Source organism: Anabas testudineus, chromosome 5, assembly GCF_900324465.2.
Source record: "Anabas testudineus chromosome 5, fAnaTes1.2, whole genome shotgun sequence".
NCBI classification, from domain to species: Eukaryota; Metazoa; Chordata; class Actinopteri; order Anabantiformes; family Anabantidae; genus Anabas; species Anabas testudineus.
In genome coordinates, this window is record NC_046614.1 from 6,200,323 (window position 1) to 6,217,709 (window position 17,387).

General features: G+C 43.2%; 1 protein-coding gene across 3 annotated transcripts in view; it reads right to left on the bottom strand.

Moving 5' to 3' along the window:
• Positions 1-17,387, bottom strand: part of zgc:92107 (MyTH4 and RhoGAP_KIAA1688 domain-containing protein homolog) — a 29,878-nt gene that overhangs the window by 4,287 nt on the left and 8,204 nt on the right. The window contains exons 2-5 of one of the 3 annotated variants that reach the window (XM_026347824.1): positions 14,397-14,903; positions 4,522-5,974; positions 1,736-2,378; positions 1,350-1,442 (exon numbers count right to left, since the gene is read on the bottom strand). In XM_026347824.1, coding sequence (XP_026203609.1) covers positions 1,350-1,442; positions 1,736-2,378; positions 4,522-5,974; positions 14,397-14,903 — 2,696 coding nt within the window. Of the gene's footprint in view, positions 1-1,349; positions 1,443-1,711; positions 2,379-4,521; positions 5,975-6,924; positions 7,759-14,396; positions 14,904-17,387 lie in introns of those variants that run through there. The other 2 variants (XM_026347823.1, XM_026347825.1) reach the window with 2 other exon arrangements.

Here is a 17,387-nt window from a genome sequence, read left to right on the forward strand (position 1 = left end):
TTTCCAGCGTGCTCCCTATAGTCAAAGCCCCCAGATTAATAGCAAACAGGTGACTTCTATGCATGCTCACAACTGCTGCAAATCTCTCAGTTTTTGACTATAATTATGTCCAATTAGAGAGATCATACCAATAATTTGCCCTTGATCTTGGCAAAAACAGGCTTTTTCCCAAGGCTCCCAACACAGAAGCTGTACAGACATACAGAGAAAAACAAGACTTCACTACCGGTGGTCTGTATTTACATCATGTTTGATGGCTTGAAACAACCAGGCAAGGAAAACCCAGGAGGAATACAAGCTCATTTGTGTTTGAGCGTAATGTACCAGGCTGAAAACACTACGACACCTGTCTACAAATACACCGAAGATAAACTTCAGAGCAAAACACAGAGCCATGTATGGATGCTGAGGTCTTGTCTTGGTTATTGTTTATGAGATGCTCATCCAAATGCTGGCTGAAACCGACCTATCCCAGGCCTTGAGCCTAAAGAAGTCAGTTTCAAAGCCCACCACAGGCTTGCTCTGACAAGAGGCCTCTAGTTCCCACACGAAACTCCCACTCCTGCTGCTCACAGCTGCTTGTTGCTCTGGTCAAACACAATGTTCCAGCTCCTCCATCCATCAAGCAAACAGGAGCTTTCATTATGCTGTTTTGGGACATGAGACATTTTTTTGTTCTTGTTGTTGGCTTTCAGCAAGATTCCTCCCTCTAAACTTTTACAAATGTGCAGTAGGCTTTTCTCTTTGGCCTCTTAGTCAGCTGGACCTTTTACAGTGTTAAGCACTGAGTCACTCAAGTACAAGGCTGCTGCTGAAGTGTCTACTGTGCGACAATCGGGTTCCTTTCCGGTGACGACATCATCTGAGCTGGCAGTGTGGGCTGGTTAATGAGGGCACGTGGCAGTGAGTAGGTATCCTCTTTAATGGCACTTTGACATGCAAGTGGCAAGACCACTAATACTGTATGACTCACAGTGTTGTCCACTGTGTGTAGACAGAACCTTCTGAAATTCTCATCCTACATATTTTTTTTCAACTCAACTCTCTGTAAATCCCATTCAATGCATCTGAAAGTGCATCAGAACATAATCATCTGACCCACTGCACAGCACAGTACTACACTAAATTTTCCATCCCACTCAGAGTGGTCACTCTACACTGAGAAAGTCTTGATTTGCAATGGCTTGCATTTCTTAAAGACTCTGCACAACTTATTAAGAGAGTAGAAAAACATTTTTATGACTCCTCCACACCTGATAGTTTTCACAGATGGACAACCAAGTGAATCAAATGCTCCTAAAGTGATATTTTGGACAAAAGACTGAAGTGAACATGAAGTGAAGATTTACCTTCTTCCTCATCTGTGTTTTGCTTTCGCTTTTTTCTGGACTTTGAATTCTTCTTCAGCTTTAGTTCCTGCTGTTCCAATATGAACTGAGTCACTATGACACAGAAAAAAATAGAAAAGCTTTATTTTCTGATGATCAGCTAGATAAACACAGAATCAACTATCAGATTAATAGGCTCATCAAAAACAATACTGGCCTTTCTGGCACGTTCATACTGACTAAATGAAATTACAATTTCACAAGAAAATGGAGAGGAGAAGAAGAAAATGTTATTTAACAAAGAGACAACTCCCTGTCCTACATAAACAATGCTAACAATCAGACAACACAGGGAGGTACAGAAGAAAAAAAAGGTGACCCACCCTGTTGCTCAGTCTGAGACTCACATTTCTTGTCGCTAGTGGGCTCCGTGTGTCTCTGGATGTAGCCCTCTAGGTAGCAGCGGAACTTGGGTGAGGGGGCAAAGAAGGCCAAGCTGACAGCCATAAGCTCCCAACCTGCTGCCAAGCTTCTGGGGCTGGCGTTGCCTGTGGTCTGCCTTACTAGCTGCACATACAGCTCATCCCTCAGCCCTGGCATGTCCCAGCACTTGGTGACGATGAGCAGGGCACAGTGACGGCGATCCAGACGCGATGGTCTGTCTCCCATGTAGGCCTGTACCAACTTGAACATCTCGCAGGCCTCTTTCCTAACAGCTCGGTTGCTAGTGACAAGCATGGGTTTTTTAATGGATCCGCGGTTCCATGAAAGCATGTTGGCGATTGAAACACGGCGACGGAAGAGGCCTTGCGTGTGCATGTTGAGGTGCTTGCTGGCCCAGTCCTCCATGCCCATGTCAGGAGGTGGGGGTTGCCGTAGGGTGGCATAGGAGAGCTGGTAGGAGGATCCTCCTGCTCTTCCTCCTGTACCATCACCTCCATCTCTGTTGTCATGGTTGGCAGGGCGGTGAGGGCCCAGAGAAGCAGTCCGGCCGTCCACCATGCCTTTCTTCCGGCTCTCCAACTGAGCCTGCAACTCTAGGGTGCCCACCTGCAGGGAAACAAGAGGACATGAAATAGAGAAGAAGAGATATAAAGAGGAGGATAAGATGGCAGGACAGCAATAGAGGAGACAGAGGAGATAAGGCAAAAGTGCTGGGTGCCTTCTACCTATTCTTGAGTGTGAGGCCTACAGAGGAAATTGCTGCAGGATCAACATATTAATTTCCTAATTCCAGAAAAGAATTGTAGTGGGGGTAAAATCTCCCAAAATCCTCATGAACCCTGGCGTTAGCAGAGTTTGAACCAATAGTGGCCTAACAGTTCTTGTTGCCCCTCCCCACACCAGGCTCACTTCCACTGAAAACTGAGTTATGCTCTACGCAAAACCTCCCTGTGATCCCTGTGATTGAGTTTATGACCATAAGGAGTACCATAGCTCCCTTAACAGAGAAGGCCAGTAATCCAGATATGCTATACAAACCGCCAGGAACAACACAAAACCCAAGCCTGAATCAAAGCTCAAATATACTAATGGAACATAAAATGCATTGCCATTTCTCTGGAGGGACCCTGAAGTAATATGGAGCACATGAGTGCCAGACAAACTGGACTTTAGATTAAATTTTGGTTTCTCCATCAAATGGGGCAGATCTGATTTCCAGCTTTGGCAGCAGGTTCATACAATAGATGGATGAGAGAGGTCAACTCCAGAAGATCAAACACAAAAAGCTAGGGAATGGCACAGTATTTATGTCATATATTTGTTGTCCTTCCACCCTGGACTATTACTATTAACCTATTTTCATCGACATATTCTGCGTATATATTCTGTGTTTTGTTTTTTGTTTTTTGTATTTGTGTTGGTGTTCCTTTTCCTTTCCTTCCTCCCTGAATTGAGAGCTACTGTAACAGGGCAAAACAACTTCACTCTGTAATTAATTACAAGGTTTTTTTTTTTTTTTAAATCCTGAATGTTCTGTCAATTACAGATAGCTTCCCCAGCACTACTGACCAGTATAAAACAGTGAAACATGCTTTGAACTTCGCAAAACTTGAAGAATTAACATTTAATTAAAATGGTCAGGTTCAAAGGTTTTCTGCAAGAACAAACTGTTCAAATATGGAAAATTTAGCGTGGCTCACACACAGCACGTCATAATCTGTCATTGTGAGAGTGATATAACAGCAAGTCTGAAGAACATTCCAGAACAGACTTAAGGGGCCTGCTCAGTGCACTAAAGTAACAGTGGTACCAATATGCCTTGGTACATGCCTGCCTCCCCTTCCTCCTCCCTTTCCTCTCCCTGCCATGCCTGGGCCATATGGGCCACAGTGGCCCTCCTTCCTGACCAAGGGAAGCCATGTCCTGAATCTCTCTGGCCTGGCATGAGCCCCAGATATCCAGGACAGGGCTGGCATATGAGTATACGGCACCTGTAGTGCAGAGCAGATGGACGATGGTAAGAGGATGACAGGTAATGCTGGGACTGTGGCCATTATGGTCGGCGATGCCCAGCCTGCCCACTGCCTAGTGTCCTAGGGATATTTAGGAACTCAAAACGGGAATGTAAGATCCAATACTCACAAAATGCTCTGTTATTTTCAAAAAGACAGAGCAGCCTTATTATTATAGTTGCACAGATGCAACAGAACTGCCTCTGAAACAATATATGGAGGTAGGGCTGTGATTCTGTTAGGTTCACATGGTGCTGCTTATATGACCATGAAGAGTCAAACAGCTCTTTCATATTTGATCATGTGCATGTGTCTCTGTGAAAAATGTAAAAATAAATATTTTGTTCTGTTGGATTTATTTTTAATGTTCTGTTGCAGAGAAGTAAATAATATTTCTATTCAGCCAAATTATCTATTCATTCTTGCACACACAGCTATTAGGACTACACTCAACATTATAATAGCAGCAACTAAAAATACCTCTAATTATTCACACAGGACTTGCCCTTATTTAACACAGTGAGACTAAATTATGTTCTGATCTCATAGTATATCTGGAGAAAGCCTTTAGAGACAACAGAGCTCAACTCAAGCAGACCTGCTGAGTCACACGCATCACAATGGCAAGTTATTTTCTCTCAGAATCTCTGTTTTGTCGTTTTGTTTTTATTACACACGCACGCACGCACCCCCCACCCACACACCCACATACACACAAAGGTAAGTGGTGGCATTACCTGGGAGGGTGGTCCTGGAGTATCTGGTGAAGACAGGTTGGCTTGGCTATTCACACTTATCTCCAAGGTGTCCACCTTTTCATAGGTCCTTTTTTGCCTCCCTGGTATCTCCAGAGGGGTCAGGGTAGGGTTGCCATGGTTAGTGGTCCTATTCAGTGACCGGGGAGCCCCAGTGAGGTCCTCTCGTGATCCACACCTGCCTGCTGAACCCCCTGCCCCAACTCCGTACCACCTTAGTGAGTCTGCAGGGGACCGCGTCCGAGGAACAACAACCCTCTCCCCCATCTCTGGGTCCATCCCTACTCTCATTTCCCTCATTGTGTTAGAGCGACTCACAACCTCTCTCATTTCTGCCATCAGTCTCTCGTTAAGGGCACACAGTTCCCCGCTGCTGCCTACGGATCCTGGCCTGCCCCCTGCACCACCACTGGCTCCTACTCTCCTCCTGCTCTTTCTTCTCAGACTTGGGGAAGGCCCTGTGGAATAACCAGAGTCTTGATAGTTTGCTGCGGCCTGTGGGGTTGAGGAAGGGAAGTCCTGTGAGGCCTGGCTACTCTGCCTGCTATGCCGTGCCTCCATGGCACGCTGTACGGTAGCTTCCAGGACCCGCCAATTTTGCTTTTTGTGCAGTGTACTTGGGCTCGGGGTCCCTGCATCTCTGTCCCGTAACTGACCTCGAGTCTGGGGCAAAGAATGGGCCTGAAGCTGGGGATGTGGCTGGGGATGAGACTGGATCAAGACAGAGTCCTGTTTGGAAGTAGGAGAAGGGGCACGTGTAAGTACAGGGGAGCCAGATGGGTGCCCAAGTTTGGGGTCCACATTGACCATGTGCTTGATGCACTCCAGACCAGCTGGGCTGTAATCAGAGGAAGAAGGATTTCTTTTATGCCTGGAACCTGGATGAGATGAACCAGGGTGCTGTAGAAGTCTGGACTTTTGGAGGCTATGGGTAGGTGTTAGGCGGGACAGAAGTTGTCCGTTGTACATATGTGCCCCCTCTACCTCCATGTCTATTGGGGGTTCATCATATATGGGACAGTCTGAGACTGGTTCATCATAAATTGGGGCAGTGCAACCATATTGGGGAGAGGCAGGACGTGGTGTGCTGGTTTGGGACCTGTGAAGGAGCGGACTGGGATGACTACTGCCTGATGTCACTAAGCAGAAGCTGCCATTACTGGCCTTTCTTAGGTGATGGGCCTGACGTGTGTCAGCTGACATTTTGCCAGAAGGGGCAGTTTTATATCCCTGGGTGGAGCTTAGGTGTCCTCCTTGGGCACTGTTGCTAGAGGGGTGCAGGGTGATGGTGTTGGCTTTGCTGTGTGCACTATTCTGGAAATGCTGCTGCTGCTGCTGTAAAGTTGGGCTAGGATGGCCACGACTCATGCTGTTCACTTTCACCAACATGGCTGCCTTAGAACCTGGTGCAGGTTGCCATCTTTGAGAAGCATCCCTGGTTAAGAGAAAACATAAATAATTTCTATATCAGTCAAAGCAATAAAGACATGAAACCTTCAATACAAGTTGTTTTAGTTTCCAGACATAACCATAAATCATCTTATTCAATGAGGCCAAGGCATGGAGTCATTTGTTATATTTAATCTATTTTAGAAAATCTAAGGTTGGTATGGCTGGGAAAAGCAGCAGCAATCCACAGATTCTTCTCCAAATATTTCACTGACCTCCAAAGACTTTACTCCATTTTTAGTCTGGCAGTCATAATAGGCTTGTCAAACCCATGAGACAATAACTTCTGTGTGTGTTATGCAAACCAAGAACCTAAAAAGTAAGTGAAAACATCTCACCAAAACCTATCCACAGTCCATGTAGTTTTAACACGTGAATAAAGCTTCAGGTAATATAAGCAGGTATATATTGTATGTTGGCTGGTAGTATTAGTGTGAACTAGAAACTGGTTGAAACTGGGCCACATGGCATTAATTCTCCCATTTGAATCAGTGGATAAACATTTGGACAGTAAACCAGAAGGTCACATGAAAAGAAATTGATCTGAGGATTATAGTAGTTCACAGCTGAGAGTTTTGCTTGGGTTTAAAGGTTAATTCTTCTCTTTTTGATCAAGCAGCTAAACTAACTTCAAAACCAATGGCCCACTGCTAATCCTGGCAACGTAAAACAATCTGCTATCAGTCTTGTCATGTTGCTATAGTCGGGTCCTACTCTCTGCTGTTGCCTGGTAATCTTCCACTGCAATCAGGATTCAACTGATCAAAAACGTTCCCTCTTAAACCAATGAGAGTGTCTAAAGCACGCATTATTGCATATACACACATTGGTGCTGTTGGCACATGTTGTAAGACACATGCAGTACAGGATATACAATTTACTTCTTTTCTTAATCTAAGACCTAAATAAGTTTGAAGGCAAGCAAAGGAGACCTACCTTTTCTCCTCCCAAGCTCTACTTAACATTCACTGAGGTAATTAATTAGATCAAAGCTGATCACCTTCTGTCCTTGTAAATCCAAACAAACACAGAGCAGTGTAGAGCTAGAGCTCAAAGGCTTCCCTTTTCCAAGAGCACTATGACTCAGTTGCTACAGTTGGGCTGTAACGGCAGGAAGAGGACGCAGGGGGAGGAGAGAAAGAGGTGGATTGACCCCCCTCTCCTCCCCACATCTCTCTGGAACAATGCTGAAACAATTCCCCTGAGGTCCTGGACTCAGCAGCAAACTTCCTTTAGTTCTCACTCTCTCAAGACTGTGTGTCACCCTAGCCTATAGAGTGAGTCACACTGCTTCAGTTGTTTGAATGTAAACAGGCTCTCATCTTCAAACAGTCCCATAGATTCGTCATCCAGGCAAGGCCTATAAACAGCTGGTTCCCAGCCACCTGGCACAGCACCAGGACAGCCTTCCACCACCACGTTTGTTGGGAACACTCCAAAGGCCTCACCTCATGGACACCAATGGAGAGTTTACTGCCTAACACATAACACCAACCCAGACACGTGTAAAGACAAGAAGCTCTGACAGATGGGATTTACCTCAAACAACCACTGTTTAGCTGTAGCGAACAAGTGTGATTGTGTATGGTTTTACAGGGTAGAGAGGAGGGGGTTCATAGGTGGCGGCTGCAAATGTAAGAATCTATTGTTGCCATTGACAGTGTACTCTTTGAAATGTGTATATTTTCCCACTTTGGCCTTGTTAAACAAGAGGAGCTGATACAAGTGCTAGAAAGATAATTCCCACCTCGGCAGCTGACAGACAACTGACCATTTAGCACTAGTTTTCTAAGGCAGGAATAGCTCACACAAGAAACATCAAAGCTTTTTGTAATTGGACAGCCAAAGACCACAGCAGACCTCACACAAAAAACTCAATAAGCAAATTATTGAACTATTATACACAAACAAATAAAATCTTGTTGATCACGCATCTTACAAACATCAGTTGGGATCATTTTATGACAGCAAAAAACATAAATGAGTCGCCTATGTTCTTGGCAGGGGACATACTTTGTGAGGACTGACTGAGATAGTTGTGTCCACCGCTTCCTGTCTAAGGCGGTCCTTTTAAGGGTTAGAGAGAGGGCTTCTCCATATGTAGCACTAACAGGAAATGCCTAATGTAATATTCACATGATGTGTGGAAGCTTGAGACAAATCTTACTTATACCGGGCTTATATACAGCTTAACAAAATGTTTGACTTTATCCATGGAAATTCCAATATCTTTGGATGAAAATAGTCCTCCTCATGTAAAAAAACACAACACTGTTGAATTTTATTATTTCACATCTACTCAAACACTAAATTATATCAATTATGAATTCTGTAGAAACATCAAGCAGCACATTTTTCATGGAATAAAGATTAACCAAATCCGTAGGCCCACAAGGAGCAACCTGTTATGTCCAACTTGTAGTGCTGGAAAGAGGGATTTTTTTTTCTGGCTTTGTCTTCTCTGTTGTTTGCTTGCCTTTTTCCCAGCCAGGCTGAGCAAAGGTCTAGTGAGTTAACCCCCTCAAGCTCTAGAACATTATTTTGGTTGTCAGCAGAGTGTTTGGTGTGATGTGAACATCAAAATCACATGGTGGGCAGTAGTCATCCCTAACAACCCTATGGTTGAGTCTTCAAACTCTATACAAAGTTTCTAATCCCACTACACAGCTAGAACAACAGTTGCATATCACTAAACCCCAGGTGAACTAAATAAATGTATGAATACAACCACCAGATAAAAGGGAGACATGAACGGCACAATGGTGAGGGAGATAGGGAGGTGGGGTAGGTGGGAAAGGGCTAAAGGAGAGTAGAGTTAGGGAGACTAGCACAAATGAGTGTAAATGAGAAGGGGTGGGGATTAGTCGTGGGAGAGTGCAGCAAGGGAATGAGCGGGAAGACTGGCATGCCACAAGACTCATTCAGAGGCCTTTGCGACAGTGTGGGGCACTTCAAACAATCAATGGCTGTACCATTGTCACAGAGACACCCCCTCATTGACAGCAATAGAGTGCAAAGAGAGGGGTGAGAAAGAGGAGAGGGCGAAAGCTAAAAACTAGAAGAGCCATCTCCAGAGTCAATCAGGCGAGCACACAGGCTCTTACGTAACACTGAACAGGTCTGGACTGTATTTTAACCATAATGAAAGTTGTTTAGAAAGGGTGTGTTGCCTGCTAGCAGCCTAGCAGTCAGGTGTTGGTTGAATGTTGTCTAAAGTAGGGGATTTTGCACAGCAATTTATCACTGAGGTTAAAAGAGACATAATTAGCAATGGGAGTGCAAGAATTCTCTCTAGATGTTTCTAAAGAAGTTGGCATTTAAGAGATAATCTCAGTTTCAATTATTGCTCAAGCGACCAGTGACCAGAAACAATCAGTAAATTTGCACACCTCTGGTACACTCACATACGCACTTACAAACCCCTTCATTCAGAGCTTGGGGCTATCATGTCACACCTTTAGGAAGATGGAGGAGAAATGTACAGGCACTTTGGAAACCAGTGGGATAATCTGATTGGCCTCTGGGGGTGCAAATCAACTTAATGGTCAGCAAATTGCAATTAGTTTCAGCAGCTCTGGTGTCTCACACCCACAAACACAGACCCAGATACCTCTGTCACCGCTCTAAATTTTGCTGTGGTCAGGTTGTCTCAAAGATCAACTAAATATACTGAGGGGACCTTGCTGTCAGCAGATGTTCAGTCTCTTTTTTCTTTCCTGTCTGGAATAACTGTTGTTGGAAAAGCCATCAGCTGAGTCTCTTTGGCAGATAGGAATATGGATGGATCCAGTTCTTAAATATACCTCCTGGGAATGGTGGGGTCTGAAAAACAGGAGTTATTATTAACATTGGCGGACAGGAAGAGGAAATTAGGTCACACAGGCCAAACTTCTGCTACAAAAACACCTCAGAGCACAGCCCAATAGGAGCACTGCAATTTGCGTAGAGGAAGGAAACTGAAAAGACAAAGAGGATCTGCTGAAGACAGCGTTGTATCCACTTCACCAAGGTAGAAAATAATTTTTCCTCTTTCAGGTTGAGCGATCCTACATAAATTCCTATTTTTGAAAAACTATTTTTGCCCCCTAGTTTCTGTAAGCACCAACTGTCCTACAACAGCTGACCCGGCGCACCTCTACCCTGAGCCAAGATGTCTACCAGCTGTGCATGTCTGCGTATCCTGCACCCGATCAGAGGAGTGCTGAGCTGGGTTAGAGGACAGCCACCAGGATCATTCTGATGGGACAGGATGAGGCCAAAGCCGACTGAATTCCAGAGGGACCCACCTCTGGAAGTTGAAAGTATACCTACAATTCTTTTTGGGAGAGCCAGATCCCATTACTGTCTAGATGACACGATTAGAACTGGATCCTCCAAACACCTGTTCCAGTCAGTCTCAGATATATGATCACAAAAAGAATGGCCCTTTAAAACTGGATGGGACTAGAAAACCCTGAAACTGTCATTAAAAAGACCATCTCTTAATGCAGGAAGTTAGCTGAGGCAGTCAGGAGCCTGAATGAGGCCATTTCACATTGGTGCCATTCTTCATGGAAACACTGGAGATATTCCAGCGTACCAAAGCATCAGAGGGAAGTTTAACAGGGTTTCTATAACAGCTCAAATAAAAAAAAAGATGGATAAACTGCATCAGTGAGACATACAACTGCATCTGTAGTCTAGTTCTTAAGAATATAGTAAAGTGTCATAAGAGTGAGATATGGAATGAGAACCAGTTCAAAGATAAAAATGAAATAAGAACACTGTCACCGCTAACCAAATGAAAGCAGTTAAACACATAACAAGAACATTAGTTCAAAGTGCAAAGTTTTTTTGCAAAGAAGAAAAACTTCCTTATTATTATAGGCAGACTTAAAACAACATCTGGAATGAACTGAAAATTGAGCTTACCACCCTGGGAGTGTAGAGATATAACAAGTCTTTCCAGCATGTGTAAAAATGTTGTGGCTACGTCCTCAGAGTGGTGGGAGATAAAAAGCATGAGACAGTATTACTCATTAAAAAAAAACAAAAAAAACAACTTTATCTTCTGTATAAGACATTTCCTAAATAGACTCACTGATGATTTATCCTACACAACTCAGCAGAATATCAGGGGAAGTCTGTTTTGTTTGGGGTTTTTAATACTTTTGTTTTTGTGTGTTTGGTTTCCTTACGATGTCTCTCAAAAAATCCCTTAAGTAGAAACTGACATAGAAATTAAGGTTTAACATTTCCACTTCTGTTTTTTATTTAATTCAATACCAGACATGTTAACATTTGGAGGAGGTTTCTACATTTGTTGTTTAGCTTCCCTAAATTACATCAGACTTAAATAAAACCCAACATCCCCTCTTGAAAGTCTAAAAGCTTTGGTATATTCTCACACAAATAATATAACAGCTATGACAGCTGATTTTGGTTTATTAATAGCTAATAGATCTCACCCATTAGCTATTAATAAATCAAAATCTGCGTAATGTCTCTGAATCTTAAAGAAATCTGGAGACCTTCAACAATCAGTAAAAGGAAGTTTGAAGTGTCAGTGTGACTACCATAGCTTGAAGGCTGGTGCACTACTATATCCTTACATTGCTAAATGAGAAGGCAAATCATTTTGTGTTCCTCTCCACTCAGCATACCTAGACATCCTGCTTAGAGAAGGCTCTTAGTTGACCCTGAGGGACAACAAGGTTTAAGTAAAGCTTTTGTTCCATTTAATGGTACATTTGCCCTGGGCCAACCCATAAGACAAAACAGTGCTTTGCCCTGATGTGAAACACTTTAGGTCAATTCCGTGTTGTCGTACACTGTTATATAGCAGACTTTTAACATCCACCCTACCTCAGCAGGTCTCCTGTAGCTGGAAAGCTCTATGGAAAGTGGGCACACACACTATCTGTGGTGAAATCCCAAGTAGATGTTACACAATGAAAGTGGGTGAAATTCAATACAGATGTGATAAGCTAGTTTATCTGTAATGTCTTTAGTTCCTACATAATGGATAGATATCAAATTTCTTCAGTTGCCTGTGCATGTAACCACATGTGACAACCATGTTTACCCCTGGAGAATCTGGTACTTCCCCAATGAGCTCCACAGGCTCAAAGTACTCAGAAATTCACAGGACATGTGATAAGAATTTGTCAATGAGTAACAGATTTGGCACTTAAGTTGACAATACAAGGGCACTAATATGCCTAAAGTTACTATATACATAGACAAATAAAGATGTGAGCTTTAGCAAGAGAGACTCTCAGAGAAAAGATGTGGCCTCAACCAAGTAGAGTTAGCATAACACACAGGGCATGTTGTGGAAACTCTTCTGTTACAAACAGATATACTTAGAGTATATCCCAAAACAAAAGAAAACTGGAGTTTTAAGAACTGGTATGATCCAAACTCCACAAAGTAGAGCATTGTTTTTCAAAGGTCATACGTTTTTTTTTTTCTATGTTAGATGGAAATTTACTTAAAAAAAGATGGACAAAGGAACATGTTAATACATGTCTACAATATCAAACATTGTGGAAGAAGAAATAATTGATTGGGTTAACCTCAAACAACTGTGACCACTCAAACTCTTCACTTCAACTTTTTCTCTTGCTGTTACTCACTGATTTGTATCTTTATCACTGAGGCTGGTCACAAAATGAGTTTGTTTTCAACTGTTTTCAACTTAAGGAGTTCAATTCCAACCTCCCTGTGCATTTTGTAGTGGTTTATAGTTACATGCAGAAAGATGGATGCTAGTGAACATATGAAGGAGCATATGGCTAAGTGGAGTATCAAGCCCAATTGGGCTAAAGACTCATCCGTGTTTTTTTCAAGGAACACAGCTGGGAAAAACAGTAGAGATTGCTGCTCTCTATGAGAGAGACGGGAGATCGAATCCCAGCTGTATCCTAACTCCAGTAGGTTTACACTTGTACAGTGGCAAGAAAAATTATGTATCTGCACTCCTTTGTCATAAAATGTGATCTGATCTACATTTAAGTCAAGAGTATTACACAAATATGGTGTGCCTAAAATAATAACACAAAAACTCTGATCTTTCATGTCTTTATTGAGTAAAACAATAAAAACCTCACATTGAAAGTGGAAAAAGTATGTGAAGCCCATTTCTTGGTGTAACCACAGTTCCAAAGTGTGTCCATTTGTAGATTGCTTGCCCAACTGTAGGCTGGTAAATAAATAAGGTAAATAAAGTCTTTGAAATCACTCTGTAACCCTTTGCAGCTTTTTGGAGATCAACAATTCTTGATCGTAGATCCTCTGAAAGATCTTTTAGGTGAGGCATGGCTAACATAAGCGTATTCTTCAAAAAGTTTGAGCGGCTTTTGCCTAGTCCACACCTTCACACTAATTTTCTTAACTTATGCTAACACCTGACTCTAATTAGCTTTTTGAGGTCATTATTCAGAGGGTTCACATACTTCTTCCAGTTGCACTGTGAAGTTTTATGGTTGATCTCAATGAAGACATGAAAGATCATAATTTTCTTGGTGTTATTACTTTAGACATATTGTAATGTAGAGCAGGAACTTGGGGGGAGTTAACACTCCCGGCACATAACAGAGGCATTGTAACGAGTGTCCAGTAATGTCAACATTCATAATGGCCAAGGTGAGGATCAAGAAGAGCCAGGAGGAAATGGAGAACCCGAGCCACCGTAGCAGAGCCTCTGAAAACCAGATAGGTTTCGCCTTGTTTATACACTGCTGGAATGTAGCGGTTCTGCTTGTTATTATCCACAGATAACACTCTCACATGCCTCTCATGCATGCACATTTAAGCGCTGAACCATAAGAGGCGTTACAGTGTTTGATGGCCTGGGGCCTAGATTTGTTTTAGGAAAATGAAATGAACATTGGAGCAGAAAGATGCAGGGTGGTGGTGAACACACAGAAGGACACTAAGACAGCCTCAGTGGCCCTGTGCCAGGGGAAACAGAAGTGGCATGCCTGGAATCTGGCTTGGAGGGAAGAGATGGTGGTTTGAACGAGGCCACAACATCAAGCACATGATGGGGTCTCTGAATGACTTAGTGTTAGGTTCCAGTCTGCCCCAGTAACCTTAGCATGGGGGTGGGGGGATGTCATACTCTGCAATATGACTGATCATTCTCCCCATTTGGTAGTGATTTGCTGAAATGGCTGAGCCTTTTTTAGGGGTAATAATATGGAAACATGTGACATATGGAATGTTAAGATAAGTCTGAATGAAAAACAAACACACAAACAAACAAAAACAATTAAGAAAAACAAGTAGTTAAAATAATTCTGCAAGTTCTCATAGCAGAACATTGGAAAGTCATTAAGACTTATGCCACATGCTACATGTCACATTTTCCTACATTACTCTTGGTAATATGATTAATTGGTTAGTAAAGGTTTGGTCAGGCTTACCTCTGCAGCTCTTTGCTGCCATCCATACTATGTTCTGTGCTGCTTCCATCTCCCTGTGATCTCCTGTCCAGTGCTGGGTCCAGCTCAGGGTTGACAGCCTCTTCGCTAGTCTCCAGGGCTCTAGGAACAGGGCTGTCACTGTCCTGCTCAGACATGGGGATACAGTGCCTCTGACTCCCTACACTGCTGATACTTCCTGTCGTCCCATGGTGGTGTCTGTCCACGCCCCCTTCCGCCTGCTTGGCCTCACTGCATCGCTTCATGGCCTGTAGCTGGGAGAGGGGGACGATATCAGCTCCCTGGGGTCGATGCCAGACTGTGCGGCGTCCAGTAGAATTGTAATAGTAGAAGCGGCCACTGTGGGGGTCGAAGAGCTCCCACCACTGGTTACCGTCTGCTAGGCGGACAGGAGCGCCTGGAGGAAGATCCCAGCCACACTCACCAGTGGTCAAGTTCACATACATACGTTCATGAGATCGTGGCTCCAGGATTTCTACCCAATCAGAGCTGAGGAAGAACAAGAAAAAAAAAAAAAAAAAAAAACGTTATTTACATCTAAAAATGGCAACAGGATACAATTATGCATTGGGCGCCATCGTCGCAATTCAACAAGCAATAAACAACTCACACTGTCTGACAGAATGAGATGTCCCATACATGAATCTGTCTGTATATATGTGTGTGTTACTGTGAGCAGTGATGTCATTTCTTTGGTAGGTAATGTAGCGGCAAGAATGTATGTGTGCTTCATGGATAAGGAGACAGGTGGACATACTCAGTAAGACTCTAGGCATGGAGTCAGCAGAGACCAAAGAGAACCATACGCTCCAAGAGCTAATAAAGCAAAAACCAATGAGCTTAACTACAATCATGGGGTGACAACAGCCAGCTCAGCAAAATATGCACAGACAACAAAAGACAGTGTAGTGGGAAGGTGCCAAACAAGAGAGAGGCAAAGGGAGGAAGAGGAAAGGACACCCAGTTTTCAAGGTATATTACAGATAAGAGGGACAACCAATCACAACAATACCACAGACTGAATTTCAGAGAAATTATACAGCACTGTGTTAAACTGTGTGGCTTATTGCAGTTGAATAATTTGACCCAAAACTATGGGCATGTGCTATAGCTACTTACATAAAATCAGGGTCAATAAATATTGTACATCTGACAAATAAGCAAGGACTACATTTTGCTGGTAAATCCAGGTCATACTACCTTTTAATGGGGTCTATTATGTCTTCCTAGATCTAGTTCCCCAATTCAGGCCTTAACTAAATCAGTAAATGTACAGTGGGAACTACAGACAGAAAGCAAGAATCCCTTCTAGGCTCAGTAACAGTCTAGATCAGACCCATTGGAAAGGCTGAGAATATCCAGGAAAACAAAACTCTCCCTTCTGTTTGCCTATAATGATCACTTGAGGGTCCTGGCAAGGCTGAATCCTTTATCTTCCTTAGTATTCAACCCAACTCTAGCTTAGATTCTTGAGAAAAAAAAAGTGCCAAGGGAAAGGACTTGGTGTCACAGGAATCTGCAGTAAGTTTGGATTTCGTCCTAGCTTTCTCAACACAGAAAAGCCTTTCTTCTCCATGTCACGGTTGTTTGTGATACAAGCCTGCTGTCCAGGATACCTGTGACGATCAGAGGAGACACGAAGCTTAGCACGGATAAGAGTGCCTTCAGTGTCCACCCAATGCCCACATTCTTTCCTCATGTGGCTGCCAAATCAACCCTGTGTGCACTCTGAGTTTCAGAAATAGACACAGGAGTGTGGTGTCAGTCCGCCAGGGTTACAATGTCACCCCAACAACTCACATTGCATTAACAGCTGTACTCATCTTTAGCCACAAAGCCTTGAATAACTTTAACAGACTTGTATATCAAGTACAGTATAAAGTATAAGCCTCTTTCTCTTATGTGCTGCCAGCTAGAGCTTCAGGCTCCCCATCGGCCAATTTAACAGCCAGGTAAACACAGAAAGAGCATATAAGCATCTTTCACATACTGTCTACCAATGCGTCCCACTGCTCTGTGGTGGGAAGCCATCTGGTCCAGTCCCTCACACCAGGTGAGCAGTCCTGACCTCTGTGGACTAAAAATGTAAGGAGTTTTTATACTGTGTTTCTCACCCACTTGGTATGGCAAAAAGATGTGTTAAAGCGTCAACAACAGAGTGAATGTGTTTTCTCAGAAAAAGACATGTCACATTGAACCCCAACTATTGGAGGTGACTCTCAGACTGATTAGAGCTGCAACACTAAATGGGTGGGAAGCTATAATAAATAATGAGGCATTCAGAGTGGAGGCCAAACAGTCAATACCACCCCACACATACCACAGCTTCATTCTTCTCCAACTCTTCTCCTCCAATAGAGGCTTTCCCACATTGACAAACTGATCCCTTTCTGCTGCAGTCCTTGTTATTCAGTCCTTTGTTTGTCATCACGCTCTGTAAATGCAGAGTTTGTAGCCAAATCAAAATAACCCTCCCCTTAAGAAGACAGTGTGAAATGGAGCTGAGGCTGTTCATTGTTTTCTGTTCTTTTTTGGGTCTCAACATTCTACAGCAGCAGTGACACTGGGAAAACATGCATAGATCCCAACATGCGGGGTGTCCTGGATGCCCGAACAGGAAACCAGGGCTCGATGGTCAATGGTGGGGGCCATGGTTGATGAATTTAGCAGCACAGGGCGTAGTGGTTGCCTAAGATATGTTCCTTCTTTGTAAACAAACAGAGTTAGAGTGGACCTGCTGAGCTCTGCTGACACGACCAGATAAGCAGGAAGAAGGACTGCTGTTCAGGTTTTGAAATTCTTGGGACAACGCTTTTGGGGTACACAAAGAACATGTGAGATATCTCCATTACATGGTTTTTTTGTATACAAATAGACTTGTCTTCTGTAGGATCTACCAACACTAAAGTTAACGTTAAAATAGAAGAGACGTGCTTTTATTGATTGAGTACAGTAACTAAAAATAAAATGAGT